The 18,311-nt window shown below is 48.9% G+C and overlaps 1 protein-coding gene and 1 long non-coding RNA gene across 2 annotated transcripts; one reads left to right on the plus strand and one right to left on the minus strand.

Annotated features, from left to right (window-relative positions):
* Nucleotides 1-14,294: 14,294 nt before the first annotated feature.
* Nucleotides 14,295-15,319, minus strand: LOC118351380 (uncharacterized). The gene is made up of 2 exons (XR_004806762.2): nucleotides 14,897-15,319; nucleotides 14,295-14,565 (listed from the first exon to the last, which is right to left on the minus strand). It is a non-coding gene; the product is annotated as an uncharacterized LOC118351380 (long non-coding RNA).
* A 134-nt stretch (nucleotides 15,320-15,453) lies between these two features.
* On the plus strand, nucleotides 15,454-18,230 carry FTH1 (ferritin heavy chain 1; the record flags this gene model as incomplete). Its single annotated transcript, XM_025445853.3, has 4 exons — nucleotides 15,454-15,831; nucleotides 17,226-17,372; nucleotides 17,685-17,810; nucleotides 17,910-18,230. Coding segments are annotated over 4 exons (816 nt in total), but the record flags the coding sequence as incomplete, so codon positions are not given.
* Between the last annotated feature and the right edge of the window lie 81 nt (nucleotides 18,231-18,311).

Consider the following 18,311-nt stretch of genomic DNA (forward strand, 5'->3'; position numbering starts at 1 on the left):
AAGACATACTAAATGAAGTAAGACAGGCACAAAAAAACAAAAAGCACCTGGGTGGCTTAGTTGAACATCCAACTCTTGATTTTGGCTCAGGTCATGATCTCAGGGTTTTATGCTCCAGGCCGACATCTTTTCTTTTCTTTTTTTTTTAGAGAAAGAATGTGTGTGAGTGGGGGGGACAGAGGGAGAGGGAGAGAGAGAATTTTAAGCAGGCTCTGAGCTGAGTGTGGGGCTCTATCTCATGACCCTGAGATCATGACCTGAGCTGAAATCAAGAGTCAGGTGCCCAGCCAACGAGCCACACATTTGCCACAAACTCAGATCTTTTCTTAAAATTAAAAAAAAAAAAAAAAATCCTGTCTCTAATCTCTGAAAAGGCGCCTAGAAGTATTAGAAACCATGAGCACTTCCAGTACCCAGGTGGTGGCCCCTAACTATCATGTTCAAATTAAAGGAACCAGGGCCCCTTGGAGAAAAGACTGTTTGCAAAACTGGGAACTGACTGAGTGAAAGTACAGCGTGAGCTTGAATTTGGATCAACTCATCACACCTGAAAACAGCAAATGTATCAAAAACTTCTGAAACAGAGGCTGTCCAAGGGGTTCAAGGGTAAGAGGGACAGGCTGCCCCTGCACCCAAATTGAGACCATTTGAAAGTCAATATGCATAATAATTGCAGTTCATTGAAATACGGCAAATACATTTATTTTTTTAAAAATATTGTATTTATGCATTCATGAGAGACACAGAGAGAGAGGCAGAGACACAGGCAGAGGGAGAAGCAGGCTCCCTGCAAGGAACCTGATGCAGAGCTCGATCCTGGACCTCAGGATCACGCCCAGAGCCAAAGGCAGATGCTTAACCATTAAGCCAACCAGGCATCCTGTCAAGCACATTTAAATCTACAAGTTCATAATGATTTTTTAAAAAGACTCATTGAGGGGCACCTCTCTGGCTTAGTTGGTGGAGCTAGCAACTCTTGATCTTGAGGTCGTGAGTTCAAGTTCCACCTTGAATGTACAGATTACTTAACAAAAAAATTGGGCCACCTGAGTGGCTCAGTTGGTTAAGCATCTGACTTTTGATCTCAGCTCAGGTCTTGATCTCAGGGTTGTGAGGTCAAGCCCTGCATTGGGCTCTACACTGGGCATGGAGCCCACCAAAAAAAAATTTTTTTTTAAATTAAAAAAGTTTTTATTTAAATTTTTAAATTAAAAATACTTCTAAAATATAAAGACTCATTGATCACCTTTGGTGAATACTAGAGAGCTAACTTATTATTTACAAAACTAGTAAATAGGGCAGCCCTGGTGGTTCAGCAGTTTAGCGCCGCCTTCAGCCCAGGGCATGATCCTGGAGTTCCGGGATCAAGTCCCACGTCGGGCTCCCTGCATGGAGCCTGCTTCTCCCTCTGCCTGTGTCTCTGCATCTCTCAATCTGTGTCTCTCATGAATAAATAAATAAAATTAAAAAAACAAAACAAACAAAAAAACAAAACTAGTAAATAAAGGGCAGGAGGGAGAGAACCAAGCATTTATTCTGTCTTTTCCTTAAGAACTATACCCCGGGGTAGCCAAATAATGAAGGGGAAGTTGCTCTCTATAGAGACAGTCCACATAATAACCAAATAAGGAATGATAGATTTGAATATCATCATTTTGCAAACCCTAAAAAATGAATAAATTAACAACTACTAATAATAAGCAGGAAAATAGACATTATGTGCCTCCTGATGGAAGAACACAAGACCACCTATAAAGTGATTTTGCCAAAAGATATATCTAAAAACATCTGATTAAGCTTCTAGATTTAACTTCCAATTTACAGGAAATGTAGGGGACAAAGGAACATGTTAAATAATACCACAAAGATACCATCAGTGAGATGCAGACTACGGAGGAGATGGGGAAGGGGAATGGGGAGAAAGCTAAAGAACGGGGAGAAAGCAATTAAAAGAGTCTGAGGAAACCTATTAACCAGTCATAAATCTTGTTTGGATCCTGATTGGAATAAACAAGTTAGATTTTTTTACTTTTTTTTTCTTTTAATAGGATTGATGCCCAGCATAGAGCCCAATATGCAGGCCAATATAGGGCTTGAACTCACAACCCTGAGATTGAGACCTGAGTTGAGACCTAGACAGACGCTTAACTGACTGAGCCACCCAGGCACCCTGCAAATTAGTTTTTTTTTTTTTTTTTAAAGGTGTATGTAGGACAGACAGTAGGGAAATGTGCAGACTGGAAAGTTGATGACATTAAGAAATTTGTGTTTTCTGTAGTTTGTGTTTCAAAAGTGGAACCATTTCTTCTTAGAGACATATACTGGAATATTAAGAAATATAATAATATAATGTCTGGGTCAAAGGGAGCGTAGGTGGTGGACATATAGAGGGAATAAGGGGTAATCATGCACTATGGGCTAATTGTTGGAACTGAGCAATGGGTACATGGAAATTCACTAGATTATTCTCTATATTTTGGCAAGTGTCGAACGGATCCCAAAGGAATTGGGTTTACTTGACTTTCCAGTGACACTCAGTTTACCCCCTCTGCTCCTCCAGCTGGAAGGGCAGCTCTCAGGGCAGTAACAGGGAAAAAAATGCAAACATCCTTATTGTCAATGGACAATTGACCTCACAGAGGCCAAGAGAGGTTGGCAGCTTGCCCAAGGTCACTTGCGCACAAATCTTCAATCAGGCCGATCCTCCATTATACACAACAGGCCACAGCCTCCTACCTGGGAGCTTTGCAAAGGCCCAAGAAAATGTGTTTGCTTCTAAACTAAGAAAACAGCTTGGGCAGCCCCAGTGGCCTAGAGGTTTAGCGCCGCCTTCGCCTGGGGCGTGATCCTGGGGACCGGGATCGGGATCGAGTCCCACGTCGGGCTCCCTGCATGGATCCTGCTTCTCCCTCTGCCTGTGTCTCTGCCTGCCTCTGTGTGTGTGTGTGTGTGTGTCTCTCATGAGTAAATAAATAATCTCAAAAAAAAAAAAAAAAAAAAAAGAAAATGCAACAGCCAAGTCAATAAAAGCAAATGTTTACAAATTATAATATTGTCACCTACTCAAATGCAACTGAGCTCAATTCTCTTAAAATTGTTTTTCAATTTTGTTGAATATGGGATGTAGGCATACTTTCATGTTTGCCAGATGTGCAGTGGAGCCTCCAAAATCGGAGTGCTGGGCCCCTCACGGGTCTTCAACAGACCCACATACAGCACTGAAAGCTGAAGGGCACAGGCCTGGGTGCCCCAGTTCCACTGTCCTGCCACTGAGATAACTTTATTACTTGGTAAAATCAAGATACCAGCAAGTCAGACCAGAGAGCATTTGGCAGAAATTCTTCTGGTCTCCAGTGAGCTCTGGGGCCCAAATGCCACTTAGAAATACTCATCGACTCCATCATCTTGGTTTGCTGAAGCAGCCATTTAGGATCAGACATTCGGAGAGGCAGTACTATGTCAAGTGAGCCTTTTCAGACAAAAATTGTGAGTGGGGGTGGAGTGGTGTCTAGCATTCCTCCCAGAAGGAGGCCTGCAACCCTCCATGCTACTGGGAGGCAGCCTATGGATAAAGCTCTATGAGGATGGGAGCAGATAGGAAAGTGATTGGAGAAAAATGGAGCCAGAGCCCTGATGAAACCATGCGTGAAGTACATATTTCTTTCTTAAGATTATTTATTTATTCATTTATTTGAGAGAGAGAGAGAATGAGCAGTGGACAGGGGTAGAGGGAGAGGGAGAAGCAGAGTCCCCACTGAGCAGGAAGCCCATTGTCATGGGGCTCCATCCCAGGACCCTGGGATCATAACCTGAGTCGAAGGCAGCTGCTTCACCGACTGAGCCACCCAGGTGCCCTGAAGTTCATTTCGTGATGTCTCAGCTACATGAGCCAATAAATTTCCTTCGTTGCTAAGCTAATGTGGGTAGGGCTTTGTTGCTTGAAATCAAAGTCATTCTGACTGATGCAAACATCCCAGCTCTCTCATCCATCTGCTTGGGGCACAACCTCAGAAGCCACTGCCATCCGTGGAGGATTTTCCCTGGAGTACTCTCACGAGGTCTGGCCAAGAGGCAACTGCACTCGTGCCCTCCAATCTTACATGAACAGGGACGAGAGTCAGTCAGAAATCTGGGACCAGAGGACATCTGGGTGGCTCAACGTTGAGCATCTACCTTTGGCTCAGGTCCTGATCCCGGGGTCCTGGGATGGAGTCCTGCAACAGGATCCCTGCAGGGAGCCTGCTTCTCCCTCTTCCTGTGTCTCTGCCTCTCTCTGTGTGTCTCTCGTGAGTAAATATGTAAAATCATAAAAATGAATGAATGAATGAATGAATGAATGAATAAATAAATAAATAAATAAATAAATAAATAAATAAATCTGGGACCTGAAACATCCCCCTCCCTGGATGTGGCAGTGACAGAATGTCCTGGAAGCTGGGCTTTCAGCATGTTTGTTGTTCCTCTCCTTCCTGGGGATACCCTGGTAAACGGAATTCCCTGCTTCCTTTCACTGGTTCCATAAGCGTTTACTAAACCCCTATATGGGCTGCCTCATGATGGGTCCTGGGTGAACAGAGTGGAGTAAGGGGCCAAGGAGGAGCTGGAGCAAAAAGCTGAATGATCTGGGCAGTGGGTGGGGTGAGGGATGGTTAGGAGTGTGGGTTCTGAATTCAAACAGTGGGTATCCTTCGGCAAGTTATGTAGTACTGTGCCTCGGTTTCCTCATCTGTCAAGTGGCATGTTTGGCATATATTTAGTAAAGGCTCAAAAAGCATTAGCTTTTATTATTAAGCATTAATTTCTATCATTATTGGATTCTTTTTTAAGAAGAGGGACTGAGTATAACCCACTTATAGCTTGAGCCTGAGGACCCCATTCCCTTGGAATGCAGGAGTCCAGGCCTGAAGTGGTGACTAGGTTAAGCCAGATTAAGGCAAATTCCGGAGACCAATTCTTTTATACATATTTATTTATTTGAGAGAGAGAAAACACAAGCAAGGGGATGGGCAAAAGGAGAGAGAGGAGCAGACCCCCTGCTGAGCAGGGAGCTCAACACAGGGCTCTATCCGAGGACCCCAGGATCACAACCTGAGCCAAAGGCAGTTGTTCACCCAACGGAGCCACCCGGTGCCCATCCAGAGACCAATTCTGATTCATGAGGCTCCCATTCAGGGCTCCTAGGAAGAAGCTGGAGGAGCAGCCCTTCCTCACCCTTAGTTAAGTGCAGAGAACCATGTCTCCTGGAAGGAAGGACCCTTCCTTCTGGAGCAAGGATTCCTCCTTTCCACAGCTCAGTTCTGCCACCCATACACGGTGCAGTTGGCCCTGTCCTGGGCCAGGGCCTGGGCCTGCGTATTAGGAATAGAGATGACAACGAGGTTCAAATGTCCACAGAGCCAATGATCTCCCCGTGGCTGTGGAGGAATGATGGTGCTATGACACACAAGCACCCACTGTCACTCAGTAAAGGCTGAAGGGACCACCATTAGAGGGGGAAAGAGATTAGCTCCAACCTGGAAGACTCCTGGCAGAGGCAGGACTTGGATTGGAGTTTGGGGGAAGGGTAGGTCTTTGGCATATCAAAGGGGACAGTTTTGGGAGGAGAGACTTAAGTAAAGGGACAGGGGTGGGGCCCACACAGGACACAGTGCCAATGGACCGGCAGGAGGGACAAGAGGAGGGAATGAGACCTCATGCAGCCCCATCCTTCCCTGCCACCTGTCAGGCAACTCACTGTGTCTGGCACATGGATGCGGCTGCCCTGAAGGTATTTCTCAGAAAGATGGGAAAGCCAGGTACATAGTGAGGATCTTGGATGGCCTCTTGACAGTTTCCCTAATAGGTTCGATTCCGACCCTCATTTCCTTCTGCTGACTCCTTGTTAGAAATATCAGGCACTTGGATGCATCCTGACAAGTTGTGAACCATGCTTTGTTAATTGAGTGACTGAATAAAAGTATCAGATCACATGCCTGGCTTGAAGTCTGTAACTCACGAGGGAATCTGTTGCCACTTAGATGATGTTAGAGGCATATTGATTGGAAAATATACTGCAAGTGACAGGAAACAGGTCTACTCCTGAATCTGGGGAGAGAGGCCATTCTAATCACAGCACATGGCAGGGCCTGGAGGGAAGGAAATGGCTCCCCAGAGGAGAATCTGGAGCTAGTCTAGCCAGAAGGGGGGTGAATGTTGGCAAGTAGGTGTGAATATTGGAAAAATAACCAATTCCCGAGAAAAGTAGAGAATCTGCATTCCTGCCCATGCCACCACCTACATACCCACAATACGGAAAGAACATCTAGACAGGTAAGCAATTAGGAAAAAAGATACTTAATTCCATCCAATTATTCTGAAGAATTGTGAAAGGGCAGGGATGTTTGGAAGGGTATTTTTATATTATCTGTGCAGCTAGAACCAAAGAGCTGGGGAAGGAAAGGGCAGGTGAGTTCCCTTCCCTTGGGAAGGCTCCCATGGGTTTGACTTCTTCTTCTAAGCATCTGCCCTAGACCGCAAGCTCTGCTAGAAGGGCTAGTCCTCCACTGAGAAAGCTAAGGGTGGGCTCGGGGCCCTGCTAAGTAGGTAGGATTACCCCAGCTGGGAAGGGGGGCATCTTATGTGCCCTAATGAGTGGTCAGCTTCAGCTCCAGGAACCCAGAGGCTCTTTTGGGAATGTTAGCATGATGCTCAGATCCCACATCAGAATGAGGGGTTTCGAGCCTTGGAGGAGGCATTTCCCACAAGTCCCAATCCTGGTGTGTCCACCAATGGCCAAGCAGAGGCCTCCAGACCCATAGAGAGCCTTGGTCCCTATAAATAATAGTATGTTCTAGAGGTAGCCTCAGGTCTCAGGAGTGGGTCTGAACCCAGCTGCCACGTTCAGGGACACCACTGAATAGCCAAGGTGCTCCAGGCTACCCGGCCATCTCCTATGCCTGGCAGCCACTAGCACCAAGCTCAGAAGATAATTTAAGACCAAGTTCACTGCCTGAGCCTTGCCCCATGATCTCTACTAATGCCTCCTAAAGAACCACAAGCTCCCAGGGTGCCTGGGTGGCTCAGTCCATTGAGTGTCTGACTCCTGATCTTGGCTCAGGTCTTGATCTCAGGGTTGTGAGTTCAGGCTGTGTGTTGGACTCTAGGCGTATTATCTACTTCAAAAAGAGAGAAAAGAAAGAAGAAAGGAAAGAAAGAAAGAAAGAAAGAAAGAAAGAAAGAAAGAAAGAAAGAAAGAAAGAAAGAAAGAAAGAAAGGAAGGAAGGAAGGAAGGAAGGAAGAAAGAAAGAAAGAAAGAAAGAAAGAAAGAAAGAAAGAAAGAAAGAAAGAAAGAAAGAAAGAAAAGAAAGGAAGGAAGAAGGAAGAAGGAAGGAAGGAAGGAAGAAAGAAAGAAAGAAAGAAAGAAAGAAAGAAAGAAAGAAGAAAGAAAGAAAGGATCCACAAAGTCCACCAAGCAAACAGACTCCAGGTATTAATAAAATCAAATTGTTGATTTTGAAAATCACCTGTTTGCTGCTGGTGAAATCATAGGAACTCCTTAAAAGTGCCAACTGCCAGCATGGATACCTTCACACTGGTCACAGGTGGGTGCTGCCTCACCTTTGCCTGGGACTTTGGCCAGCAGGATCTATTCTCCCCCTACAAAGATATCTCAGCCCTCAGACACCTGTAATCTCATGGATCTTTTTCCTCTCTGCCTTGTGACTAAAGGTCACGGGCTGATTTTCAGAATTGGAGTGGATGCATCAGGGCCCAGATTTGGACAACTGCCGCACGGTTAGACTCTGGGTTCCGGTCCCAGCCCAGTCTCTTACAAGCTGCGCTCGCTACCTTTGGTAAGGCAGTCACTGAACCTCTCTGACCTGTAGTGTGCTCCTCTGCTTACAACCTGGCTACCTGCCCTGCCTCCTCCTCAGAGGTGGTGTAGGTTTCAGCTGCAATAAGGTGTCCACTTAGTTTCTATAAACTCTCTGGTGTGTTATATTCACAGGATAAGAACTCCAAGAATGCTCTAGTCCCATTTCCAGGAAGCACATGCACATTTTCTAGGTAGAGAGGACCAACAATCCTTCGACGTGTCTACCTGGGCCCCTTGTGACCTCCCACTCCGCGGCCACGGTTGAAGACAAAGGGACCAGTCTTCAGAGCAGAGAGCCTGGGACCATGGCGTCACTAACCCCTTGGCCCAGCTGGTCATAGCTCCCACTGCCTTATAGTATCCTCAGGTCTCTGCTGCGTAATAAGCTTCAAACCCCAGAGAGACTCATCTGCATCCCCCATGAGCAAGGTAGAAAGAGCTAGTCTTACTGATGTTAAGATGGTAAAAGCTCATCTGTGAGACAAGGGCTGGGGGAAGCCTATCCCTTAAGAGCAGGGAAGGAGAGTGAGAGCCAAGATCTGAAATGAAATCCAGCACACAGTTCTCGGTAGTCTGGGAGCCTGGCACTTTGCTGGGTACCGAGGTGGGCAAGGGAGAGGAACAGGGCAGGAGCTCCCCTTTCAGTGCAGGAGGCAGGGCCCCAGCAGGTGAGGTGTGCTCCTGGAGAAACTTTCAGGGCGCTGGAGGGCACAGTTCTGCAGGGGAAGTGAGGGAAGCTTCTCAGAGGATATGTGAGTTGGCTTCTGGATGCTGGGTTGTTTTTCAGGCAGAAAGGTCAGGGAGGGCCATCTGGGCAAAAGGACCTGCTGTCAAGTCCTCCAGGTGTGAGGGCACTGCTGTTGGGCCATGGGGAAAGGCTGGAGACGACGTCCCAGAGGAGTGTGCCAGGCAGTGGGCAGTACCTCGGGTCCCACAGAAGAGTCACGTGTTTTTTTTAATTGAAGTGTAGTTGACGCATAATGTTATATTCGTTTCAGGTAGAAGAGTCACACTTTTATCCCTAGGACAGTGGAGAACCCTTGGGGAGGTAAGGGAAAGAGTGAAGTACTTCCCTCAGCCTTTCACAAAGCTGGGAAGGGCAGGGAGGCCACAGGTGGGATCCCAGGCAGGAAATAAGGAGCCTTGGCTGCTGGGAGCAGCCCTCCCACACCCCTGACTGGGGCCTCAACTCCTCAATTGTCACTAGGAGAAAGCCTCCTCCAGGGGAAGGCGAAGTGTGGATGCTATGAAAGGCCCAGGCCAGGGCACCTGGGTGGCTCAGTGGTTGAGCGTCTGCCCTTGGCTCAGGTCGTGATCCTGGAGTCCCGGGATTGAGTCCCACACCAGGTTCCCCGCAGGGAGCCTGCTTCTCCCTCTGCCTGGCTCTCCTTGTGTCTCTCATGAATAAATAAATAAGTAAATCAATCAATTAATCAATCAAAGAGAAAGGCCAAGGCGGCTACAAGAGTCCATCTCCACGAGGAGGTGCCCCGGCTACGGCTACTTGGCCCCTAACAAAGCGAGCAACTTCCCCTACTCTGCAGGCTGGGCCGAGACTAGGTAACATGGGCATGCCGTGTGGCTGGGCACCAGGTCATGAGGCGCAACACGAATTGTGGCGATGAGGGCACCCGAAAGGGGGAGAGGGACAGCCAGGGTAGCATGGGGGGTGGGGTGGGGGGAGGGGCTGGTTCCAGAGACTGTAAATAAATACAGGCAGTGAAGTTAAGAAAGGCCAGGTGACCTTTTCAAAGTATCTAGAATGCGGGCAGATACTGGGGGTCATTTGGACCCAGGGGCCTCCAGGCCACAGGCAGAGGCCAGCTCCCAACGAGGCACGATGATTCCAGAGAGAGCTCCAGGGCTGCAAGCTGCTAGAGCTGGGAAGGGCTCTGGGCTGTGCTGGGGTCTGGGGAGGAGGTGTAATGTGGAGCTCAAAGTCCAGTGGGAAGGTAAACAAGCAAACAACAGGCGGGGCTGGAGAGATAAGAGTGGTGAGGGAAAGGAGTGGTGTGCTGGGCTCTCCCTTAGACAAGGGGGTGCCTTCCACTCCCAATCATCCTCAACATCTCAGGACCTGACTCTTGACCTTAATGGTCTGGGAAAGGGGGTTGCTGAGTCTCTAGACTTTGAGTCTACATTGCCTCGGGGTTTTTAAAATGTAGCTTAAGGACAAGCTCTCTGAAACATGGCTGCATCATCCAGGAATGTTCCTGAATCTCCTTAGGTGTCCTTTTTTTCCAGTTGAGACATTTCTGAACTCTAACTTCCTACACACTTCACTTTCCCGAGCCCCAGGGCAAATTCCAGACACTTAAAACACCCTCTATTCAGTTGAAACATCAACACAGTCTCTCCCAGACCTCATCGAAGTTTCCAGCCCTGGGATTTATCTTCATCTCCATCAGTTTTGCAGGAACTTATCCGGGCTCTGCTTTTTCATGTAACGTTATTTTATATACACATTCCAACAACCAATTTACTGTTGTTTTTAATGACCATGCTGTATTCTACCCCGGGCTGGTTAGGTACTTCCAGTCTGTGTTCCTCCCAGTGACTATGGCCTGGGGCAAGACTGGCTTTCTATGGGCCTCTCACCTCTTTAATTTGTAAACATGGTGATGTGGAAACTTTCAAGTCGTTTCCAAGCCTTAGCATTACAAGTGTCTATGATTTCCCAGCTGTGGAATCCTTAATTGTAACCCTAGGTTAATCCCTAGAAGGGACAGAAAGAACTCACTGAGGCAGAAAGGCCCTGAGGGAGAAACAGGTAAGAGAAGTGAGGACCCCTTGCCCCCTCCCAGCAGAAATGTGGTCTGAGGCCTGTTGGGGTGATCCAGACCCCCTTGCTCTAAGTCGAGCCTAGGCAGCCGGCCACAGTAGGAAAAGGGGGTGCTCGCCCACTCGCTCCTTATAGCGAAGCCACAGCCCTCCAAGACTTCCAGTCTTTCCCTCCCCTCAGTGACAAAGCACTTTTGGAGTCAAAGCTCAAAACCTCCAGACCAGGAGAGTGCTGAGTCATGGTGGGGCAGCAGCTGTCTACCACAACCCCGCCTCTTCCCCCTCAAGCTCTGGAAAGTGCCAGTGTCCTCCAGGAAAAAAAAAAAAAACCTAGCTTGGTTCCTCTCTGGCTTGCTGTCCCTCCCCCTGCTCCCAGCCCCAGGAGGTAAATGTCCTGGGAGGCCAGCCAAACTCCCCACCTCCTCAAAGTCACCAGGAGCTAGGGTTGGAGGGGAGGGAGGCCAAATCCTGACCAGCAAAGGTCCAAAGAGCGGGTAACAGCTTTGGAAGAACCTAGAAGCTTGGAAATGGCAGTTCTAACACCCAGGAGTCCCAGAATGCGGGGACTAGCCCAAGCAAACAGACACACACACACACACACACACACACACACACACTCATCCCAGCACAAGATTTCTCTTTCATTTTTCCCAGCCAGCCTCCCGCAACGGTCAACTTTAGCCACAGCCGTCCCTCCGTGTTGCCACGAGGGTCACTGCAACTGCCTATGTTTTTATCCCAGCACAGAGCCGATACTGATTCATGAAACCTACTTTGAGCAACAGACCAACTGCCTTCCCGTGGGTCCAATTTGCTGTGGGCTCTGTCCACCTGGATGTCCTAGAGGCCCTGACACTCTGCACATCCAGCCCAAAAGCAAGCTTGCCTGTCCTCTAACCTGCATTTCATTCTCAGTGAATGGCAGCAGCCATCCAGCTTCCAGGCCAGAAAACCGGGAACTTTCTTGCCCACCTCCCAAATCTCATTTACCTAACCTGCCACCTCATCCTGTCTATTGTGTCTCCTCCATATCTCAGTATCAGCTTGCTGTTTCCTCTGCTGAGAACCAGGGCTGCTGCCTCCCAATCAGTACCCTGCCCTCTTGCCTGACTGTAATCCATCCTCCACATTCAATCCTGCAGCCATGTGTTGGTTCAACAAATCCTCAGCACCTAGTAACCAGCATCTTGCAAAATGTTGGGAGTGCAAGATGAAGAAACAGAAACACACCTGCCCTCCGGGAGCTTACAGTATCTGATAGCAGGAAAGACAATCAAAGAGTGACCTACGTGTATATAATATATAATTATCTGTACAAATAAATATTATATAGGATAGTTACGCATCTTTGCTACTTTCCAAGCTACAAATACAAACTCAATCTATCATTTGTATTTTTTTTAAAGATTTTATTTATTCATTCACGAGAGAAAGAGAGGCAGAGACACAGGCAGAGGGAGAAGCAGGCTCCATGCAGGGAGCCCCAACATGGGACTCGATCCCGGGTTTCCAGGATCAGGCCCTGGGCTGAAGGCAGCGGCAGCGCTAAGCCGCTGAGCCACCGGGCTGCCCGTAATTCGTTTTTAAAAAATTAAATCACTCATTTTTACGAAGAAAAGAACAATTTTGTAGATTTCTTTAACCTACTTGATTCCAGTCTGCTCCATATTCCTATAGTTATACCCACAAATTTTCTTCTAGTTCTTTTTCTTCTTCCAGCATAATTAGAATGTGTTTTGGGCTTACCAAGTTTTTGTAGGACCATACCCTCCGTTCTTTTGCCGAGTGCTTTGTCCAACTGAAAGGACTTACTAGGAACACTTTTAATTCATCTTCACAAACTGTGTGATAGCCGTATCCTTGATTGGTCACAGTCCAGAGCATTCACCTGAATCAGCCTTTGTTACTCAAAGTATTTCTCGATTTTATTTTATACTAGTTGAAAAAGACAAATAGTTCTAACTTCAATATCACAAGTCCCAGACATTTTGGAATCTCTATTTTCCTCTTGCCAATAGGCCAATTCTGTTCCAAACTCTCCTCTTTCCTATGTAATCAAGTGCACCTAATCACCAAGGTAGTCCAGTAACATTTGGTTTTGCAAACTTGTTACGATTTGGAGTTCTTTCAGGAACTGAGGTGTCATTGATTTTCTCTTATTTGGCAGAGTCTTTCTCTTCTGAAGACTCTGGCCTTTTCCTTTGGCACAATCCCATATTTGGTTGTCCTCCACCATTGTCCACGGTGGCCCAGTGCACTCAGGCTCCTCCGTGGCCCAGAGTCTCTCGTCCACCCTCCATGTTGCCAAACCTCTGAGCTATCCAACTCTTCATTTTTTTAAGTAGTCAAATCTGCCATCTGCCCGTTTATGGCTTTGGACAAACTCAAAAGAACACTCCCTACCTACCCCAGAATTCTAAAAGGTAGTCTTCCATGTATTCTACTAGTAATTTCATAGGTGTTTTGTTTTTGTTTTTTAAAGGCTTGGATCTGTCTGGAACATGTTTTGAAATACAGTGAGTCATTTTCATTCACATGACTATCAATTGTTTCAACATCATTTGTTGAACTCACTCTTTCTCCCCAAATTCAAAATGTCACTTTAGCATCTAGCAAGTTCCCATAAGTTTGTGGGTAGGACTGTTAACACTTCCTGTATGAGTTTTTTAATATCAGAGAAGGTAAATCTACCCTCATAACCGTTTTTCTCCCAGATGCCTATCAGCTATTCTACACATGCATTGTTCCAAATAAAATTTAGGATCATTTTGTCAAGTTCCAAAAAATACCATGGAGTTTTCTAGAAATTGCATTGAATGTATAGGTGTCTTTGGGGCCAGCAGACATCTTTACAAAACTGAGGTTGACTGTCTAGAAACATGGCATTTCTTCCTTTATGCACGTCTTTTCTGTCTAGCAGCAAACATTTATAATTCTCTTCATAGATTTCTTATTAACCTTATTCCTAGGTACTTTAAGCTTTTCTTTGCCAGTGTAAATTAAAAATATTTTTTCTTTTATTACATTTTCTAACTGGCGTTTATGGCTCTATAGAAAGAGCTCTGCATCTGATGACTTTGCTGTACTCTTCCCTAGTAGTACAAGATATCTAAAAATAAAACGAAATGTGGTATCTCCCTGGTTAGAAATCCCTTAGTGTCTCCAGATTGCCCAGGATAAAATGTAACCCTTTATATGGCACACAACCCTTCCTTTTTTTAAAAAAAAGATTTTATTTATTTTATTTATTTATTCATGAGAGGCAGACAGAGAGAGAGAGAGGCCGAGACCCAGGCAGAGGGAGAAGCAGGCTCCATGCAGGGAGCCCGACGTGGGACTCGATCCAGGGTCTCCAGGATCACACCCTGGGCTCAAGGTAGCACTAAACTTCTGAGCCACCCTTTCCTGACCTTGCCCGTGTAGCACCCTTGCAGCTTTCCAAGGCCAACACATTTTCTTGAGGTACCATGGACAGGCCATACATTTCCACATCTTTACACCTTTGCGTGTGCTGTTCTCTCCACTTGGAATTCCCTTCCGTATCTCCCTCTTCCACTCTACCTTCCTTCTAGCTTTTTCTTCAGACTTAGCTCAACTGTCACTTTCCTAGGGAAGCCTTCCCTGGCCTTCTATCCCAGACTGGATAAGGCACTCCTCGTCTACACTCTCCCACAGGCTTCTGCTTATTTTATTTTATTTTTGTAGTTTTAGACCTAAAAAAAAATTTTTTTTTCCTGAAGGTAAAATGTTCATTCCGAAACGAAAACAGTACAGACCCAAGAAAGAAATCACCAGAATTCCGTCAGCAACGAATTTTAACATTTTAGAGCCTGCCTTCTTTTTGTTGAGGTTGCGAAGTTCAGCTTAAGGTTTCATGTTTGTGAGCGTCCAAAGGGCCTCGGCGAGGTCTCCCAGCCGTGCGGAAGGACCTGGTGGCGAACAGTGGAGCTGGAAGCCGGCCGACAGGGCGGGCGCCTGGAAGGAAGGGACTCGGCGGCCCTGCCCTGCCCTGCCCGGTCCCGTGGACACTGTGCCCACCGGCCGCTCCGCAGGGGCAGCCCCAGGAGGTGGCTCCCCGGGAGATCTCCTCAGCTTGAGCCGGCTGTGGCCTGACCCGGGTGCGCCAAGGCAGCCGTTCCAAGATGGCTCCGTCTCCAGATCCCCAGTGGCTTCTCCTCCCTTTTCTAACCCGTCCCCGGATCTTCTCAGAAGCCCCGGGGGCTCGTCCCTCACGGCTCCCCCCCGAAGGCGCCCGCTCACCGCATCTCCCCGGGAACCACGGCCCGCCCAGCCTCTGTCGGGGAAGCTGCACCGGGAGCCATGTTGGTGAGGGTCGGGGACGGCCCCCGGGACCCCAGCCCGTCCGCGTGTCGCTCCCGGCCGGACCCTGAGGAAGGGAGAGCGAGCCCCTCCCGCCCCACCTCTAACTGACGCAACCTCCTAGGGCTCCCACTGCCACTTTCCAGGTGACGCCCGAGGAGATCCCCCCGGGTGTGGTAACTGCTGCCCTGCCGCCCGGACTTTTAACCTGCCCCCGGGGCAGGATGTCTCGGGGAGCCCGCCCGGACGGCTCAGGGGACACGTGCCGGCGGCTCCCAGCCCCGGGCGCCAGGGCTCCGCGCCCGACCCCGACCGCACTTCTTCCCCGCCCCCCCCGTCGCGGGAGCCGGGACGCCGAGGACACCCGCCCCGCCCCGCGCGCGGCCACACGCCCGCCGCCTCAGCCCGCGCGGGGCCGCCCCTCCCCCACCGCCCCCAGGGCGGGGTCGCGCGCCCGCCGGAAGAGGCGGGGCTCCGCGCGCGGGCGGGCGTCTTGATTGGCCGGAGTGGGCGTGACGCCCGATCCCGCTATAAGAGCGGGGCCACGGCGGTCTGCGCCAGTCTCCGCCGAGAGTCGCCGCGGCTTCCTGCTTCAACAGTGCTTGGACGGAACCCGGCGCTCGTCTCCCCTCCCCGGGCCCGCCGCTCAGAGCCAGCCCTCGGCCACCTCCACGCAGCGCTCTCGGACCGCCCCGAGGCCTCCGCCGCCGCCGCCCCAGCGCCGCGCAGCCGCCGCCGCCGCCGCCTCCTCAGCCTCCGCCATGACGACCGCGTCCCCCTCGCAGGTGCGCCAGAACTACCACCAGGACTCCGAGGCCGCCATCAACCGCCAGATCAACCTGGAGCTCTACGCGTCTTACGTCTACTTGTCCATGGTGAGCGCCGCTCGGCTCCGGGCTCCGGGCTCCGGGCGGCGGGGCGGGGCGGGGGTGTGGCTGACGCTTGGGCCCTCCCGCCCCTGCTCGCCCTGCTGGAAAATGGACGCTGCTCGAGGCCTCTCAGGACGTGCGCAGAAACTCTGGCCGGCTCGGCCTTTCTGACGGCCCCCTGGGAGGGCTCCCTCTTAGTCAAGGGCCGCCTCTGCGCGCCGCTTCGTATTTAGAGAGAGCCTGGTTTCAAGGAATCCCCGACTTGCGGCAGCTGCAACCGGCACAATCCTGCAGTTAGGAAAGCGGGGTGTGCGTTTCCATCCTGTTCTCCGTGTCGATCACGTGGCCCCGAGGCTGTCCTTTTGCTTGGGTGACGGGGGCGAAGTGGTCCAGCCCCCGTCCTCCCTGCGACTGGCGGAGCCTGCTGGGTAATGGTGTCGAATAGCAACCGTTGGGGGCGGGGGTTGGTGCTCAGTGGCTTATCTCCCGGGGGCCGACCACTGTGGAGCAGCCATCGCTACCCGCTCTGTTCTGCTTATCGCCCAGTCCCACTTGAAGCAGGGAAATCTCCCCTTTTGCGCACACGGTTGTCTTAGTCATCCGTCCTCTTGCCCGGGCATTTAGTACTTTATCCTTTTGTGGCTGAACCCTTGGTTTTAGAATAAACTACACCAACAGTTACTGGGCAAGGAAACTTTCCGTGCTGATCGATGGAATCCATTTTCCAAAATCCTGGTTTTAGGCGGTGTGGTGGGCGTTTTCCTTAGGATTGCAAAAGAAAAAAAAAAAAGAAAAAGGATTGCCTTACGATTGTGCAAATTATCTAAGAATAGACCTGTTCCAGATGAATTTGAAAATAGGCCTGGATTTCCGCGACTGCCCATTCCATTTCAGGAACACCTGGATTCAGCGAGTGTCTAAAAACGGAATCAAGTTTTTTGTTTTCTGCTGGCAGTTTCTTTGTACAGCTTAGCGTTGCCAGCAGTTGTCACCTTGCCTAATGGGTTAATCTTAGAGATCCGTCAGTATGCTGTAAGCTGGCAAGCTCATGTTTTAACATGGGTTTAATCAGGGAGTTAGGGAGTACAGGGTAAATACTCCCACACCCTCTCCAATCAAATGCGACACTGGCCAGAAGAAGTTTGCTCTCATATAGGGCTTTAAGAATTTATCTGCTGGGGGCAATTCCCTATGATATTCTAAAGGTTCCTTGCAGTAAACTTTAAATGTCCAGGACTGCGTTTCATTTTTGTGTTTTAGAGTACAGACTAGTGTTGTGTTCTGTCCAAGAGCACAGCCTGTCCGCGGTCTTCAGTGCAGACTCCTTTCTTGCTGGACTTTGAGGAAGAAAGGCTAGGCTTGGCAATTCCTAACAGAACATGTTCGTGTTCTCTTTTCAGTCTTATTACTTTGATCGCGATGATGTGGCTTTGAAGAACTTTGCCAAATATTTTCTCCACCAATCTCATGAGGAGAGGGAACATGCTGAGAAACTGATGAAGCTGCAGAACCAACGAGGTGGTCGAATCTTCCTTCAGGATATTAAGGTGAACAAAACATCTTAGATCCTGTGTCTCATCTATCCGGCAAGTCCTTGGGTGTCAGAAATCCCTCAAGCTAGCAGTTGCTCTTATAAAATGAAGTACTTTTGGCTTCTGTGTTTTTTTAAGCCTATCTTCTAAGTTGAAGGAGGTGAACGGTAATGGGCACAAGGCTGTTAAGTTGGAAACCATTGTGGGAGAAACTGGGATGTCCCTCTTGCCAAAGCACAACGATTGCATGTTAGGTGTTTGCTGACTTGGGCAATAATAGGTAGAGGCTGTACGTGCATTGACCTGACCTCCTCTCCTCTCGTTCAGAAACCAGACCGTGACGATTGGGAGAATGGGCTGAATGCAATGGAGTGTGCATTACACTTGGAAAAGAGCGTGAATCAGTCACTACTGGAACTGCACAAACTGGCCACTGATAAAAATGACCCCCACGTGAGTGTTGGCAGTCTGGGAGAGAATGGAGGGAGTCATTTCCCTCTTTAGGGGTTGGGAAAGTGTACCGTTAACATTCTTCCCCATTCTGTCTTCTAGTTGTGTGACTTCATTGAGACTCATTACCTGAACGAGCAGGTGAAATCCATCAAAGAATTGGGTGACCATGTAACCAACCTGCGCAAGATGGGGGCTCCCGAATCTGGCATGGCAGAGTATCTCTTTGACAAGCACACCCTGGGAAACAGTGATAATGAGAGCTAAGCCTTAGGCTGTCTTCCCATAGCCGCAGGGTGACTTCCCTGGTCACCGAGGCAGTGCATGCATGTTGGGGTTACCTTTACCTTTTCTATAAGTTGTACCGAAACATCTACTTCTTTCGTTTGTATCATTCCTTCAAATAAAGTAATTTGGTACCCAGCTGTTGTTTCTTGAGTTCTTGGGATGGGCTAGAAATGTATTTAGTAGGTCATCTTTGTGAAATCTGCTGAGGTGTTGTAG

The sequence above is a fragment of the Canis lupus genome, chromosome 18, assembly GCF_003254725.2.
Source record: "Canis lupus dingo isolate Sandy chromosome 18, ASM325472v2, whole genome shotgun sequence".
In the NCBI taxonomy this organism is placed as follows: Eukaryota; Metazoa; Chordata; class Mammalia; order Carnivora; family Canidae; genus Canis; species Canis lupus.